Raw genomic sequence first — 16,876 nt, forward strand, 5'->3', positions numbered from 1 at the left:
TATACTGAACAAAAACATAAACGCAACATGTAAAGTTTTACTCCCATGTTTCATGAGCTGAAATAAAAGATCCCAGAAATCTTCCATATGCACAAAAAGTTAATTTCTCAAAAAATATTTGCACAAATTTGTTTACATCCCTGTTAGTGAGCATTTCTCCTTTGCCAAAATAATCCATCCCCCTGACAGGTGTGGCATATCAAGAGGCTGATTAAACAGCATGATCATTACACAGGTGCACCTTGTGCTGGGGACAATAATAGGTCACTCTAAAATGTGCAGTTCTTCACCTGCGTGATTGTCTGAGACCAGCCACCCGGACAGCTGATGAAACTGTGGGTTTGCACAACCAAAGAATTTATGCACAAACTGTCAGAAACCGTCTCATGGAAGCTCATCTGCATGCTCGTTGTCCTCACCAGGGTCTTGACCTGGCTGCAATTCGGAATCGTAACTGACTTCAGTGGGCAAATGCTCACCTTCGATGGCCACTGGCACGCTGAGAAGTGTGCTCTTCACAGATGAATCGTGGTTTCAACTGTATCGGGCAGATGGCAGACAGCATGTATGGTATTGTATGGGCAAGCGGTTTGCTGATGTTAACACTGTGAACAGAGTGCCCCATGGTGGCGGTCGGGTTATGTTATTGGCAGGCATAAGCTACGGACAACATACACAATTGCATTTTATCGATGGCAATTTGAATGCAGAGATACCGTGACGAGATCCTCATGTTTCATGTTGCACAGCCCCGTGTTGCAAGGATCTATGCACAATTCCTGGAAGCTGAAAATGGCCCAGTTCTACCATGGCCTGCATACTCACTAGACATGTCACCCATTGAGGATGTTTGGGATGCTCTTGATCAACATGTACAACTGCATATTCCAGTTCTTGCCAATATCCAACAACTTCACACATCGTGATCACACCAGATACTGACTGGTTTTCTGATACACCACTCCCCATACTTTTTTTTAAAGGTTTCTGTGACCAACAGGTACATATCTGTATTCCCAGTTGTAAAATCCATACATCAGGAACTATTTAATTTATTTCAATTGACTGATTTCCTCATATGAACTGTAACTCAGTAAAATCTTTGAAATTGTTAAATGTTGCATTTATATTTTTGTTCAGTGTAATTCATTTACCCACATCATTTTTAGCTGAAGTATTTAACATCTATGATAGATCTTATGAATAAATACCAATTAGGTTTATGCTTGCCATGTTAGTGCCTGTCACAATTCATATTCTTAGTCAACTTAAAAAAATAAAAAACATTGGGGAATGAATGATCATCTCTCATCAGCAGAAAGCATAGAGGTTATGCTAGGGGTTGCTCCCAATATAAATATGTGTCTCTATTCTATGACAAAACGACAACCACAGTCCACCGTTCTTCCTGTCCTTCCACTCTGTCCCTTTGGGACTTTATTGTATAAACCTGGTGAGCCAGGAGAGTGAGATGTTACATGCCTTTGGTTAGAAGCCATCCTTGGAGAGGACAGGCCAGCAATGATTCAGATACATAAGTCATTTATTACACCAGCATCTAGTGTGGAGCGGTGACGTAGGTGACAGAAGCTCTGTCACAGAGTGTGACTCAGCAGAGCAACGGGGACCAGCATGATCTATCCATTTTTCCTTTAGCAACACATTCTAGATCCGAATGAAATAAATAATCTTATTAAATACTTTTTTCTTTACATAGTTGAATGTGCTGACAACAAAATCACGCAAAAATAATCAATGGAAATCCAATTTATCAACCCATGGAGGTCTGGATTTGGAGTCACACTCAAAATTAAAGTGGAAAACCACACTACAGGCTGATCCAACTTTTATGTAATGTCCTTAAAACAAGTCAAAATGAGGCTCAGTAGTGTGTGTGGCCTCCACGTGCCTGTATGACCTCCCTACAACGCCTGGGCATGCTCCTGATGAGGTGGAGGATGGTCTCCTGAGGGATCTCCTCCCAGACCTGGACTAAAGCATCCGCCAACTCCTGGACAGTCTGTGGTGCAACGTGGCGTTGGTGGATGGAGCGAGACATGATGTCCCAAATGTGCTCAATTGGATTCAGGTCTGGGGAACGGGCGGTCCATAGCACCAATGCCTTCCTCTTGCAGGAACTGCTGACACTCCAGCCACATGAGGTCTAGCATTGTCTTGCATTAGGAGGAACCCAGGGCCAACCGCACCAGCATATGGTCTCACAAGGGGTCTGAGGATCTCATCTCGGTACCTAATGGCAATCAGGCTACCTCTGGCGAGCACATGGAGGGCTGTGCGGCCCCCCAAAGAAATGCCACCCCACACCATGACTGACCCACCGCCAAACCGGTCATGCTGGAGGATGTTGCAGGCAGCAGAACGTTCTCCACGGCGTCTCCAGACTCTGTCACGTCTGTCACGTGCTCAGTGTGAACCTGCTTTCATCTGTGAAGAGCACAGGGCGCCAGTGGCGAATTTGTCAATCTTGGTGTTCTCTGGCAAATGCCAAACGTCCTGCACGGTATTGGGCTGTAAGCACAACCCCCACCTGTGGACGTTGGGCCCTCATACCACCCTCATGGAGTCTGTTTCTGACCGTTTGAGCAGACACATGCACATTTGTGGCCTGCTGGAGGTCATTTTGCAGGGCTCTGGCAGTGCTCCTCCTGCTCCTCCTTGCACAAAGGCTGCTGGGTTGTTGCCCTCCTACGGCCTCCTCCACGTCTCCTGATGTACTGGCCTGTCTCCTGGTAGCACCTCCATGCTCTGGACACTACGCTGACAGACACAGCAAACCTTCTTGCCACAGCTCGCATTGATGTGACATCCTGGATGAGCTGCACTACCTGAGCCACTTGTGTGGGTTGTAGACTCCATCTCATGCTACCACTAGAGTGAAAGCACCGCCAGCATTCAAAAGTGACCAAAACATCAGCCAGGAAGCATAGGAACTGAGAAGTGGTCTGTGGTCCCCACCTGCAGAACCACTCCTTTATTGGGGGTGTCTTGCTAATTGCCTATAATTTCCACCTGTTGTCTATTCCATTTGCACAACAGCATGTGAAATGTATTGTCAATCAGTGTTGCTTCCTAAGTGGACAGTTTGATTTCACAGAAGTGTGATTGACTTGGGGTTACATTGTGTTGTTTAAGTGTTCCCTTTATTTTTTGGAGCTGTGTACTTTGTCAATGCACTGTAATACACAACGAGCAGCTCATTTGTCCAAACAAAACAAGTGTGCACTGCTGCCTAGTGTGCAGCATGCCCTATGCTGTATATGTCACGTCCTACCAGTATAAGGGGTTATTTGTCATTGTAGTTTGGTCAGGGCGTGGCAGGGGTGTTTGTTTTGTGTTGTCGGGGTTTTGTTCTATGTTTTGTATTTCTATGGTTTTTCTATGTTGTATATTTCTTTGTGTTGGCCTGGTATGGCTCTCAATAGGAACAGCTGTACATCGTTGTTGCTGATTGGGAGTCATACTTAGGTAGCTCTTTTTCACCTGTCGTTTGTGGGAAGTTGTTTTGCATTGCTGTGTGTAGCCTGCAAGACTGTTTGTCGTTCGTTTTCTTGTTATGTGTCTCAAATAAAAGTAAATATGAGCCCTCAACCCGCTGCACCTTGGTCTACTCCATACGACGGCCGTTACAGTATAGCAATATTGAGAATAGCTTTGAGTAATATTCCAGGTATTCCATTTCTTCTCCATCATACTGAAATAAAATAACACAAACATTAAATAGTATGTACTCGCTTGGATTCCTTCTAATCTAAATTGCCCCTGTGGGGGGTGGAACTCAATATTAGGAAGGTGTTCCTAATGTTTGGTATACTCAGTGTATATCTGTTTTCATCAACTGATTAAATTTGAGATGTTGTCCCGGGCAAGGACAGTGACAGGTTGGGCCAAACTTACAAACGTAACACCCATAGAGACACGAAAACCAGGTGACACCAGTTGTTGGCAACTGGACCCGTCACACCATCCCGTAATTCTCTGAATTAACTCTCCCACCCCTCGTTGTAAAATTATTGGCGTGGGAACAGAGAACTGTTCCAGTCTCGAGCGCATCCACATTGTTCAGTCAATAGCGTACAAGTCTCTCAACCATTCTGCTAAATCCTCCATCGCACACAGGTAGAAACCAATGCTGTACATAAACCCTGGATTGCTGATGCTATGTATTGGCCATAGAAAGGCTTTGAAGCCACAGGTCTTCATTATTAGCACTCCCCAGTAGGAGCAGTGCTCCATAGGAATTAATGGAATTCTCCAGTATTTCAATCAAATGTTTCAAAATTATATGAAGTATTTTTTCATAGTAGTGGGGACAGTAACATTAGTAATCAAAAAATTATACTTTAAGGAAAATGTTTGTATATATTTTTTCTTTGTTTAGCTCACATAATATAAAGTATGCATTAAGGTGTCTAATAGAATAAACGTGGCAAATACTAATGTAGACATTCATAAATGCATTTCTGTAGCTTCCCCTTTGTTCAGGCACACATTATTCCATTTATGTTAGTCACATGTCTGTGGAACTTGCTCAGTTTGTCTCAGTTGTTGAATCTTATGTTCCTACAAATATTTACACGTTAAGTTTGCTGAATATAAACGCAGTTGACAGTACGAGGACGTTTCTTTTTTTGCTGAGTTTATAACTCATTGACAGGTACTCGTCTTTGCTAGACTTGAAGGGCTTGATGCTTTGATTCTTGGCATGATAAATCCAGGTAGACATTATTTTGAGCAATAAACAATGGAGACTTCAAGCAGAGAAGTCATGATCAGGCAAAAGATACATTTTAAAGTATTACAGCAAATATCATATTTTGCCTCAGCCTGCACCTGGTTCCACTTATTTCATGTTGTTTAAGTAACATCACATGACAACGAACCTGCAATAAACACATACAGTTGAAGTCGGAAGTTTACATACACTTAGGTTGGAGTCATTAGAACTTGTTTTTCAACCACTCCATAAATTTGTTGTTGACAAACTATAGTTTTGGCAAGTCGGTTAGGACATCTACTTTGTGCATGACAAGTAATTTTTCCAACAACTGTTTACAGATTATTTCACTGTATCACAATTCCAGTGGGTCAGAAGTTCACATATACTAAATTGACTGTGCCTTTAAAAAGATTGGAGAATTCCAGAAAAATGTCATGGCTTTAGAAGCTTCTGATAGGCTAATTGACATAACTTGAGGTGTACCTGTGGATGTATTTCAAGGCCTACCTTCAAACTCAGTGCCTCTTTGCCTGACATCATGGGAAAATCAAAAGAAATCAGCCAAGACCTCAGAAACATCTGTACAAACAATAGTACGCAAGTATAAACACCATGGGTCCACGCAGCCGTCATACTGCTCAGGAAGGAGACGCTTTCTGTCTCCTAGAGATGAACGTACTTTGGTGCTAAAAGTGCAAATCAATCCCAGAACAGCAAAGGACCTTGTGAAGATGCTGGATGAAACAGGTACAAAAGTATATATCCACAGTAAAACAAGTCCTATATCGACATAACCTGAAAGGCTGCTCAGCAAGGAAGAAGCCACTGCTCCAAAACCGCCATAAAAAAGCCAGACTAAGGTTTGCAACTGCACATGAGGACAAAGATGGTACTTTTTGGAGAAATGTCCTCTGGTCTGATGAAACTAAAATAGAACTGTTTGGCCATAATGACCATCAATATGTTTCGAGGAAAAAGGGGGAGGCTTGCAAGCTGAAGAACACCATCCCAACCGTGAAGCACGGGATTGGCAGAGTCATGTTGTGGGTGCACTTCACAAAATAGATGACATCATGAGGTAGAAAAATTATGTGGATATATTGAAGCAACATCTCAAGACATCAGTCAGGAAGCTTGGCCGCAAATAGGTCTTCCAAATGGACAATGACCCCAAGCATACTTCCAAAGTTGTGGCAAAATGGCATAAGGACAACAAAGTCAAGGTATTGGAGTGGCCATCACAAAGCCCTGACCTCAATCCTATAGAAATTTTGTGGGCAGAACTGAGAAAGCGTGTGCGAACAAGGCCTACAAACCTGACTCAGTTACATCATTTCTGTCAGGAGGAATGGGCCAAAATTCACCCAACTTATTGTGGGAAGCTACACAAAATGTTTGACCCATGTTAAACAAATTAAAGGCAATGCTACCAAATACACTCAATTACTATGCAAACTTCTGACCCACTGGGAATGTGATTAAAGAAATAGAAGCTGAAATGAATCACTACTATTATTCTGACATATCACATTCTTAAAATAAAGTGGTGATCCTGACCTAAGACAGGGCATTTTTACTAGGATTAAATATCAGGAATTGTGAAAAACTGAGTTTAAATGTATTTGGCTAAGGTCTATGTAAACTTCCGACTTCAACTGTAGTCAGCTAGTTTAATTCTGTGTAAAATGCTTGAAAGGAAAAGGTATTGATCTCAGATGGTAATCAGCTACCGCCACCAACCATATATATGCAAAGGTTAGTCAATTTATCCGAAATATGTCTGCATATTTGATCTCTAGCTAGCAAGACAGTCTGTTTTGTAGTGCTATTTTGCTGTGGTACTCCTTGGTTACAAGGTAATGAGCTCATTCCAAATATTCCATTTCACGACCACACATTTTCCATAGCTCAACAGATCCAAATTAATTCTAAAACATGTTCAATGTCCTTCGACGTTTGAAACATTTTTGCAGCTGGATGCCACTTGTTACACATTTTGATGTCCAAATTAAAATGTATAACTGAATATCATTGACAGACTCAAGGTAATACATTTTGGAATACTGATTGATATTTCCATGGACTCCTTCCCCTAAAATATTAAAATACAAAACGCAAAATGTAAATGGGGTTGAGATTTCTTTATACATTTGAAAGAAGCCACAATAGTGGAGTTGATGGGCGAAGACAAAATACTACTATACACAATAAATAATCCATGCATAGTTACGTGGAGCCTACTTTGATATTCCAAATTGCAAACATAAGTGCCATACAAAATATACTGTCGGTCATGATTCTCTCAGAGATCCCTCTCAAACCTACATTGATCCAGCTCAAGATGGTGAAGTCAACTGTTTGAGTAAATATTTCTGATGAGTAACAAACTATTGCTTTGTCAGGCATGATGAAACTTTGATTTTGGAGAGGCCTGGCACCATTTATGTGACTGGACAATATAAATAACCGCAGATTTAGAGATTCAAACCCTGCTCACTTCATATTAGCAACAAAATCCTCGCCCTTCTTGATGGAGCCCTTCAGCTCACCAATGGCATCAGCCACCAGATTCTCCTCAAAGGCTGACAGCTTGCCCAGTCCAAGGTTCTTCTCAATTCCGTGTTTCTAAAAGAATAAAAATATTCCTACTGGTTACAACTTCAGATTATGAACTGTATTCAAGAAAGAAGTGTCCGTCATTCAAAGAGGAACTTGAAAGGGGCAATGCAGTTAAAAACGTGATTTTCCATTAACAAATATATTTATTTCCACACTACGATGTCAAAATAATACAGAAATTGTGAAAATGCCAGGAATTTCTCCTGGTTCAGGTAGGATGGAACTTTTGACCCACATCATGATGCCATAATGTGATCTGATTATAATAGACTAATGTCTGTTCATCTGGGTAAGCGGGTGGGGTCTAGCCCATCCTAACAGCCAATCAGGGCGGTGTATGTAAATATCTTCAAATTTGTTTCCTAACGCCCACAATTTGTTTCCTAACGCCCACAATTTGTTTCCTAACGCCCACAATTTGTTTCCTAACGCCCACAATTTGTTTCCTAACGCCCACAATTTGTTTCCTAACGCCCACAATTTGTTTCCTAACGCCCACAATTTGTTTCCTAACGCCCACAATTTGTTTCCTAACGCCCACAATTTGTTTCCTAACGCCCACAATTTGTTTCCTAACGCCCACAATTTGTTTCCTAACGCCCACATTTGTTTCCCTAACGCCCACAATTTGTTTCCTAACGCCCACAATTTGTTTCCTAACGCCCACAATTTGTTTCCTAACGCCCACAATTTGTTTCCTAACGCCCACAATTTGTTTCCTAACGCCCACAATTTGTTTCCTAACGCCCACACGATCAGACTGAGCATTAAGGGCCAAAAGAGGTTCAGGGATATAAACCATTCAAAATATATGTTTTAATTATTGTCATTAAATAAAAGTGATTAGGCATTGATTTAAAATAAAATTACATATTATGGGGCTTTAAGTACAACATTAATAAGCAAAAGGTGAAATTTCTGTCTCCAAGTTATAAACCTGTTAATAAGGTGGTGCAGGACTTACCCCAAGGAGGAGAGGTGTGGAGAAGTATTTGCATTCGGTCTCTTCTGACCTTACATACGCACACTCTACGACTCCCTCCTTTCCGTTCATGGCGTCCAGGACAGAGAAGGTGAACCTAGCCCCAGCATAGGCCATGGACAATGTAGCAGAGCCTGAACACAAATAGGTTAGCCAGTTAGAGCTCAGAGTGGTTCAAACACAGGATCCCCCCCATTATAGTGAATGAAAAAAATGAAGGGTGCTCAATCTTCGTAAAAATATATTTTTATTATGGTACCAATAACGGCTTCTAATATGTCCCTGAACTGATCTTTTTTTATTTTATGAATCACACACAATTTAGATAATTTAGTTGCCAACGGCAGCCTGCAGTACCCCGGTCAGCCTTCAACTTCAGTTAAAGGCTCTGCATGGTCAATCCATTATGTGCAGTGGCTGTACAGCATTTACTGTGATACGGCCTCTGCAGAAGTCATGGAATTCATAGTTCCTGCACTTCGCAGAGCAGATCTGTTGTGAAGATAGTTGTCAAGGTGTGTGTTTATACAGGACCTCCCACCCCCACCTACCGTCAACCAATCATATCAATGCGGAGCTATACGGAGCCCTCCGCATTGTTACAAAATTTGGGAGGCGCACGGTGATGTGGTACATTGCTCATTTTGGCCTCCTAGAGGCTCCACAATGGTGTCTAACCCTCCGTACGGAGCCTCCGGATCACATTTCCGAAGCAAGAAGAAATTGTCATTTAATCAATGAGGGGGCAGCACTGAGCTAGCCTGCAACATCACTTCCTGGAGTAGCTCAAACTGCGCATGTTGTTTCCATGAGATGCCATCTTAACCGACTTCAATGCGCTATGGAGTCTTCAAATAGGAATGAATGGTGTCACATGATTGATGGCTTTGTTCATTCATATATAAATACACACACACACACACACACACACACACACACACACACACACACACACACACACACAGTCATTGGTCAGTCCTCAGGGTAACAAACACTGCCTACCTGCTCCAGCCTTGGCCTTCACAACCTCAGTGCCAGCATCCTGGATCCTAGCAGTCAGAGCAGACAGCTGGTCGGCTGGGAACTCCACTTTGGGTGTTGCCTACAGAGAGACGTGTGGATATGTTATAATAACTCTACCTACATGTACATATTACCTCAACTAACCGGTGCCCCCGCACATTGACTCGTACCGGTACCCCCTGTATATAGCCTCGCTAGTTATTTTACTGCTGCTCTTTAATTGTTACTTATATTTCATATTTTTGGGGGTATTTTTCTTAACTGCATTGTTGGTTAAGGGCTTGTAAGTAAGCATTTCACTGTAAGGTCTACACCTGTTGTATTCGGCACATGTGACAAATCAAATCAATACGGAGTTCAGTGTGTCAAATCAGAGGGCCTGTTGTCCGGACCTCTGGCAGTCTCTATAGGGGTGCCACAGGGTTCAATCCTCAGGCCGACTCTTTCCTCTGTATACATCAATGATGTCGCTCTTGCGGCTGGTGATTCTCTGATCCACCTCTACGCAGACGACACCATTCTGTATACTTCTGGCCCTTCTTTGGACACTGTGTTAACTAACCTCCAGACGAGCTTCAATGCCATACAACTCTCCTTCTGCAGCCTCCAACTGCTCTGAAATGCAAGTAAAACTAAATGTATGCTATTCAATCGATCACTGCCCACACCTACCCACCCATCCAGCATCACTACTCTGGACAGTTCTGACTTTGAATATGTGAACTACTACAAATACCTAGGTGTCTGGTTAGACTGTAAACTCTCCTTCCAGACTCACATTAAGCATCTCCGACCCAAAATTAAATCTAGAATCGGCTTCCTATTTCGCAACAAAGCATCCTTCACTCATGCTGCCAAACATACCCTCGTAAAACTGACTATCCTACCGATCCTTGACTTCGGCGATGTCATTTACAAAATAGCCTCCAACACTCTACTCAGACTGCATCCAATTTTGCTATCACAGTGCCATCCGTTTTGTCACCAAAGCCCCATATACTACCCACCACTGCGACCTGTATGCTCTCGTTGGCTGGCCCTCGCTTCATATCCGTCGCCAAACCCACTGGCTCCAGGTCATCTATAAGTCTTTGCTAGGTAAAGCCCCGCCTTATCTCAGCTCACTGGTCACCATAGCAGCACCCACCCGCAGCACGCGCTCCAGCAGGTATATCTCACTGGTCACCCCCAAAGCCAATTCCTCCTCTGGCTGCCTTTCTTTCCAGTTCTCTGCTGCCAATGACTGGAACGAACTGCAAAAATCACTGAAGCTGGAGACTCATATCTCCCTCACTAGGTTTAAGCACCAGCTGTCAGAGCAGCGCACAGATCACTGCACATAGCCAATCTGTAAATAGCCCATCCAACTACCTCATCACCATATTATTTATTTTGCTCCTTCGCACCCCAGTTTTGCTACTTGCACAGTCATCTTCTGGACAGCTATCACCCCAGTATTTAATTTGCCATACTGTAATAATTTCACCACTATGGCCCATTTATTGCCTCACCCCCCCTTATCCTACCTCATTTGCACACACTGTATATAAACGTTCTATATTGTATTATTGACTGTATGTTTGTTTATTCCAAACATGTGTAACTCGGTGTTGTTTGTGTCGCACTGCGTTGCTTTATCTTGGCCAGGTCGCAGTTGTAAATGAGAACTTGTTCTAACTTGTTTAGCCTACCTGGTTAAATAAAGGTGAAATAAATACAAAATGTGATACGTGAATAGTTATTCACAGGGAAAGCATTGTTCAGTGAGAACCTTACACTTTTGCTTTTCCAACTGAATTTTTAAATGACCATGAATGAGGAATTTCTTAAAGCCACTGACTAATGACAAATACCTAATCAAGGCCTCCTACTGTAGAACCCTCATTTACTAAAATGAGGGTTGTTACACACTAGAGGGAGCCATAAACACATTTGTCTCCAATAGGGGGGTGGCATATCTGATAGCTCAAATACCAACCGAATGAAATTACATGAAACAGTAGAGAATTGCAAAAGTGTGTCATCTTTGTAATTAGATTAAGATGTAGGCCTATTGATGTCATTGCGAGACAATCATTCAGGTACTGGATTTTTTATTTCTGTGAAAAGGCCCTTAATTCTTACCTGTGAGATGAGAGGAATAATAGTCTTTCCTGCATGACCTCCAATCACTGGTACGTTGACACGTGCTGGGTCAAGGCCCTGCAATAAAAAACACCAAATAGTCAGCCATCTTGCATTGCCAATCATTATACAATGAGTGGATACTAGCTGACTAGCATTTGCTGCTGAACAAAAAAACATCTGTAAGATACAAACAAAACAAGCATTGTTCCGTTCAGGGTGATATCCCTGTGAACTTTGAGATCACTCCTGATGTGTCAAAGGTATAGAGGGTGTGTATAGGGAGCATGAGGAGTGAGGTCCTCAATCCTCTGCAGCTTGAAGATGGATTACTTTCAGCTCTGCAACGAAAGCGTTGGCTCTGACGATGTCCAATGTTGTGACTCCAAACACTCTATTGGGGTTGTAGACTCCATACTTCTTCATGACCTCTGATGTGATGGGAATAGTGGAGTTGACCTATGGATTGGAAACAAAAAACTGTTCCTATGTACACAACCATTATACAATCAATGGCATATTTAAGAATTTACCATTTAACATGCATTCAAACAAGATATTGTATCATTAAAGGGTTAAAGGGCATATTGACTGAAGCATCGAAAGACATTCAGTGAACTAAACAGAGCTGGCATGGAAAATAAATTCCCTTCCAAATGAAAGCCTTGACCTCTATTCCTGAAAGTAAGTATTATCTTCTCTTTGGCAACAACACAAAATGGCTTTTCTCCAACACTAAGGCCTCTAACTCTAGACATCTGAGCTGCTCTAGAGTAATGTGAGTCGTCAGGAGGGTGAGTTAATTTGTGAGGTGTCTGGAGAGGAGGAAGTGGTGTATTTACAGGGTTGGCGATGATGCAGATCATGGCCTCGGGGCAGTTGCGGGCGACGGCATCGGCCAGTGTGGCCACGATGGTGGCATTGGTGTTGAACAGATCATCACGGGTCATGCCTGGAAGAAGTTCACTTTAAAATGTCATGTGCACTTCTCAATTGAAAGAAAAGCATTACATGATGTTCTTCAATATGAATCACATTGTCACCTTGGGTGAACTCACCAGGTTTTCTTGGGACACCAGCAGGGATGACAACAACATCACAGCCTTTCAGTGCAGCGTTCAACTGGTCTGGACCCATGTAACCTAGTGAAGGAATCATGATAGTTAAATGACATCAACCAAACAGACATTTTCACACTCATTTCACTATAGCGTAGCTGATGTCCAGCAGGAAGGTGTCGTACCAGTGACGTGGGCCCTGGTCTCGATGTGGCTGAGGTCAGCTGCCACTCCAGGTGTGTGGGCAATGTCAAAGAGAGACAGTTCACCCACCAGAGGACTGTTCTTTAGGAGTAGTGAGAGAGGCTGGCCAATACCGCCGGATGCACCCAGCACCGCCACCTTCGCATTGTTCTGAGGGGAGAGGAGACAATTTCACTGACTGTCTGTCTATCTATCTATCTATCTATGTTAATGATACTGTTCTGCACATTTTAGAAATCCTGGCTACTAACTGTATTTCTGACATAAAATCACACAGAACCAACATATCTTCTGTGTTTCTGAAGATTTCCAGCACAAACTGTTTTAGATTAGATGTGCATCTATTACCAGCAATAAGATTAAATGAGACAGACTCATTGGTGGTTTTGTAGGATGGGTTCCATTAGATCAAGGGTTATAGTCCAAATTCCATGTAGAACTTTGCAATGCATCTTTGCACAATAAATCCTTGTCATTTGCTGATATCAAACAGGGGACAGACGAACCATTCACCGGAAAATGACGTCTGTATTTTGTAGGCCATAAACCACTTAGACCCACTTCCCGAGAAGCCAGTATTTCAGAGTGGGCGATTCACGGCTCATTAAGCTGTAGAAAGAATGTAAGCCACCCTTATACTTAAGCTCACAGATAATGGTAACGGATTATATTCAAAAGGTTACTTCTTGATCAATGTAAAAGGTTCTGGAATTATACCATTGTGTCCTTTTCAATGCCAACCTTAAGGAACATATTTAACATTGAGTTTGTGTCAAGGATAAAATAAACACACGATTGATGAAACACCTTGCACAGTTTTGCTCAAACAGGTGTAGAAAGGAAACATGGCAATATTTTTAAAGCTATTGTATTGCATATTATCAGTGGTTTTAGTTTATAATCACCTGGGCTAACCATGACTTAAATACCAGGCTACTGTTGTACCTTGTGTGTGTTAAATATGGATACATTAGCTGAAACCTGAATTTGAAAAAAGGGCCTAACTAATCCTAATATCATTCATAAAAACTTGAAATGGGCCATCAGTGATGGTTCACTACCATCATGTCATGAAGGACAAACTCGAGATGATAACTGACAAAACACATGCCTTGCGGACCTTAAAAGTGAAGGAAACGTTTGTTGACCTTATACAGTGCACGCAGCTTTCAACCGTGTACACATCCTTGCCAACAAGCTATAGCTAACTTATACGATATGGCCGGCAACTATCACTCGTTTTAAACAATATGGACCATTCTGCGGTGGCTCAACTAGTACAGTGTGTATCTATGACATTGCAAGTTATAGATAGTTAGCTGGTTGTCTAAATAACTATTCTGACAAGCTAGATGGCATCCATGCTAGCTAGTAGGTAGCTAACTAATGACAACGTTAGTCACGTTACGCTAACTATCTCTCTGGCTGACAAAATTATTTATTTTGAAATTATATATATTATTATTAATTACCTGTGAGGTGGTGGTTAAGCTTCTGTTAGCAATGCAAAGTGTGGGTCGTGCAATGCGGGAAAACATGTTGTCTAACTTTATACCAAAAATAAATTTGCTTGTCCTCTCAGTGACTCCAACGTCCTCTACCTCGGTGCGCGGTCGAGACAGAAAGCTTTCAAAAGCGAGCTACCTACCGTAACTATCGGGGACAGCCTACTTCCTGCTCCATATGCAGTTTGATTGGTTAAGATATGTAAAGGTAAATTTGTGATTGGGCAAAGCAATATCAGTCATGCGTCATGACGTGGAAGGTCAAAAGTGGTCCATTATCTTTAGTGCGGTATTTATTGGAGTGTATATTCAATCCTTTGCAAACAGACTTTATAGTATGTTGCCTGTAAAAAAAAATATTTGCCAATGTTTTTTAGAACCCAATACATACGGTCCCATCTTTACCACATTCTTGTCGGGATAAGTGTTTTATATCTCCGATGCACATGCCAGAAAGGTTAGGAGTGACAGATGTGAACTGATGTCAACTTTTTTTAAATCTCAAAGAAATCCATTATTAATTTGTTTTAGGCAGGTCCTAAACATTATAAGACTAATAAAATGTATTTTCAAAATAATATAATGGTTTAAGGTTTAATTATGTTACTGGTCTGTGCTGGCTATAGGCTGCCATGCACATGAAATCAATAGTTAGTTTGTTCATTAAAACAGAAAAAACACTTAGGCTACCCTGGTCACAGTCAAAACACATATTTTATAGTAGCCTATGAATATAATGAAATATAACCCACACAACTTGCGTCAAGGCAACTTGTGGATCCGCAGTCATAAAAAAAGTTACATTTTGAAACAGAGCCCAAAGCAAACCCATGCATTTTTGAGCCACGTTTCATCTCTTTCCTACCCTTACTCCGCATTGTTAGGGAGCAGGCGTAGAGTCTCAGATCTTCATCATGATACAGATAGAAAATAAAAGCAATCTATATTTTCAAAAGCATGAAAGTCTCATGTTCATATTTCACAACTTCCGCAGGATTTTGGAGTTGCCTGTACGCGATCGAGCAAAATAATAGGCCTACACTTGATTTAGGCTACATTATTGCATGCTACATTTTCTGATCAGTTATAGATGAGCAAACAAATATATGAGCTATACCACCTCCACTTATTTGCCCAGCGAGAGAATTAACCAAATATACAGATGGAGATTCAGTGAAACAAAATCACATTGATTGATTAAGACAAGGCACAGGCTTTTGGTCAGGAGTAGGCCTAGGCTACTAAACAACTGCGAGAGAAGAGCAAAATAAATCACATGTTAAGCTACATAACATGCTATCAAATGTTCTGATCAGTGCTAATAAATGAGCCAACTAGACAAGATGATCATTAGCAGCCCTCACCTCAGCTTAGCTAACTTTTCCACACCCTAATTGTAGCCTAACCAATATCCAAATGGAGATTCAGTGAAAACGAAATGGCGATGAACGATGACCACAAGCACGTAAGCTATTGCTTCAAATGTATTATAACAATTGGATGACTTTGGGAATTTCAGTAAGAAAATGTGATGCCTTCAATTGCATTAGCCTACTTTGTTCCAATATTTTCATCATTCAGTGATATTTATTCCCACAGTAATTCTTTAAGGATCCATCCAGTTATGGTTAAGAAAACAGGGCATGTGGTGGGCTATGCAAAGAGATGGGTAAAGTGACCTGCCTCACAAAGTTTAGAACTGCCAGGAGGATAGTAGTAACTGGGGATGCCTACCACAGCCAGGTCATTCAAGATTGATGTCGAAATTGGACGTCTATCCATTTCTGAAGTATGTCGGGAAATGCCTTCAAAACCGACCACTAGGGGGCAACAGTGAGCACTATTTCCATCAAGTAGGCTTGGGTTTTATTGATGTGGATGGTGGCTGGGCGTAATCCCATGACACTGGATCAGGCAAAGTGACTGGGAATATTGTTGAAAACAAACAGTGTAGTTATTCCCACGTAAGGTTATTCCCAAACAAGCAAAATGTCAGTACAGAGACAAAGTGGAGTCGCAATTCAACGGCTCAGACACGAGACATATGTGGCAGGGTCTACAGATAATCACGGATTACAAAGGGAAAACCAGCCATCTCGCGGACACCAATATCTTGCTCCCGGACAAGCTAAACACCTTCTTCACCCGCTTTGAGGATAACATAGTGCCAACGATGCAGCCTGCTCTCAAGTACTGTGGGCTCTCATACTCCGTGGCCAACGTGAGTAAGACATTTAAGGGTGTTAACCCTCGCAAGGCTACCGACCCAGACGGCATCCCAAGCCGCATCCTCAGAGCATGCGCAGACCAACTGGCTGGAGTGTTTACGGACATATTCAATCTCTCCCTATCCCAGTCTGTTGTCCCCACATGCTTTAAGATGGCTACCATTGTTCCTGTACCCAAGAAGACAAAGATAACTGAACTAAGTGACTACCGCCCCGTAGCACTCACTTCTGTCACAATGAAGTGCTTGGAGAGACTTGTCAAGAATCATATCACCTCCACCTTATCGGCCACTCTAGACCCACTTCAGTTTGCATAGCGTCCCAAGAGGTCCACAGACGACGCAATCGCCATCACACTCCACACTGCCCTATCCCATCTGGACAGAAGGAATACC

The 16,876-nt window shown here is 42.1% G+C and overlaps 1 protein-coding gene across 1 annotated transcript; it reads right to left on the reverse strand.

The window, feature by feature from the left end:
- Positions 1–6,864: 6,864 nt before the first annotated feature.
- LOC100194641 (malate dehydrogenase 2-2, NAD (mitochondrial)) lies at positions 6,865–14,348 on the reverse strand. Its single transcript, NM_001139726.1, is given in 9 exon segments — positions 6,865–7,363; positions 8,322–8,473; positions 9,342–9,441; positions 11,487–11,564; positions 11,820–11,945; positions 12,329–12,438; positions 12,545–12,628; positions 12,730–12,898; positions 14,221–14,348. Coding segments are annotated over 9 exon segments (1,017 nt in total). The 5' UTR covers positions 14,287–14,348; the 3' UTR covers positions 6,865–7,231.
- Positions 14,349–16,876: the final 2,528 nt, after the last annotated feature.

This window comes from Salmo salar, chromosome ssa13 (assembly GCF_905237065.1).
Source record: "Salmo salar chromosome ssa13, Ssal_v3.1, whole genome shotgun sequence".
NCBI lineage: Eukaryota > Metazoa > Chordata > Actinopteri > Salmoniformes > Salmonidae > Salmo > Salmo salar.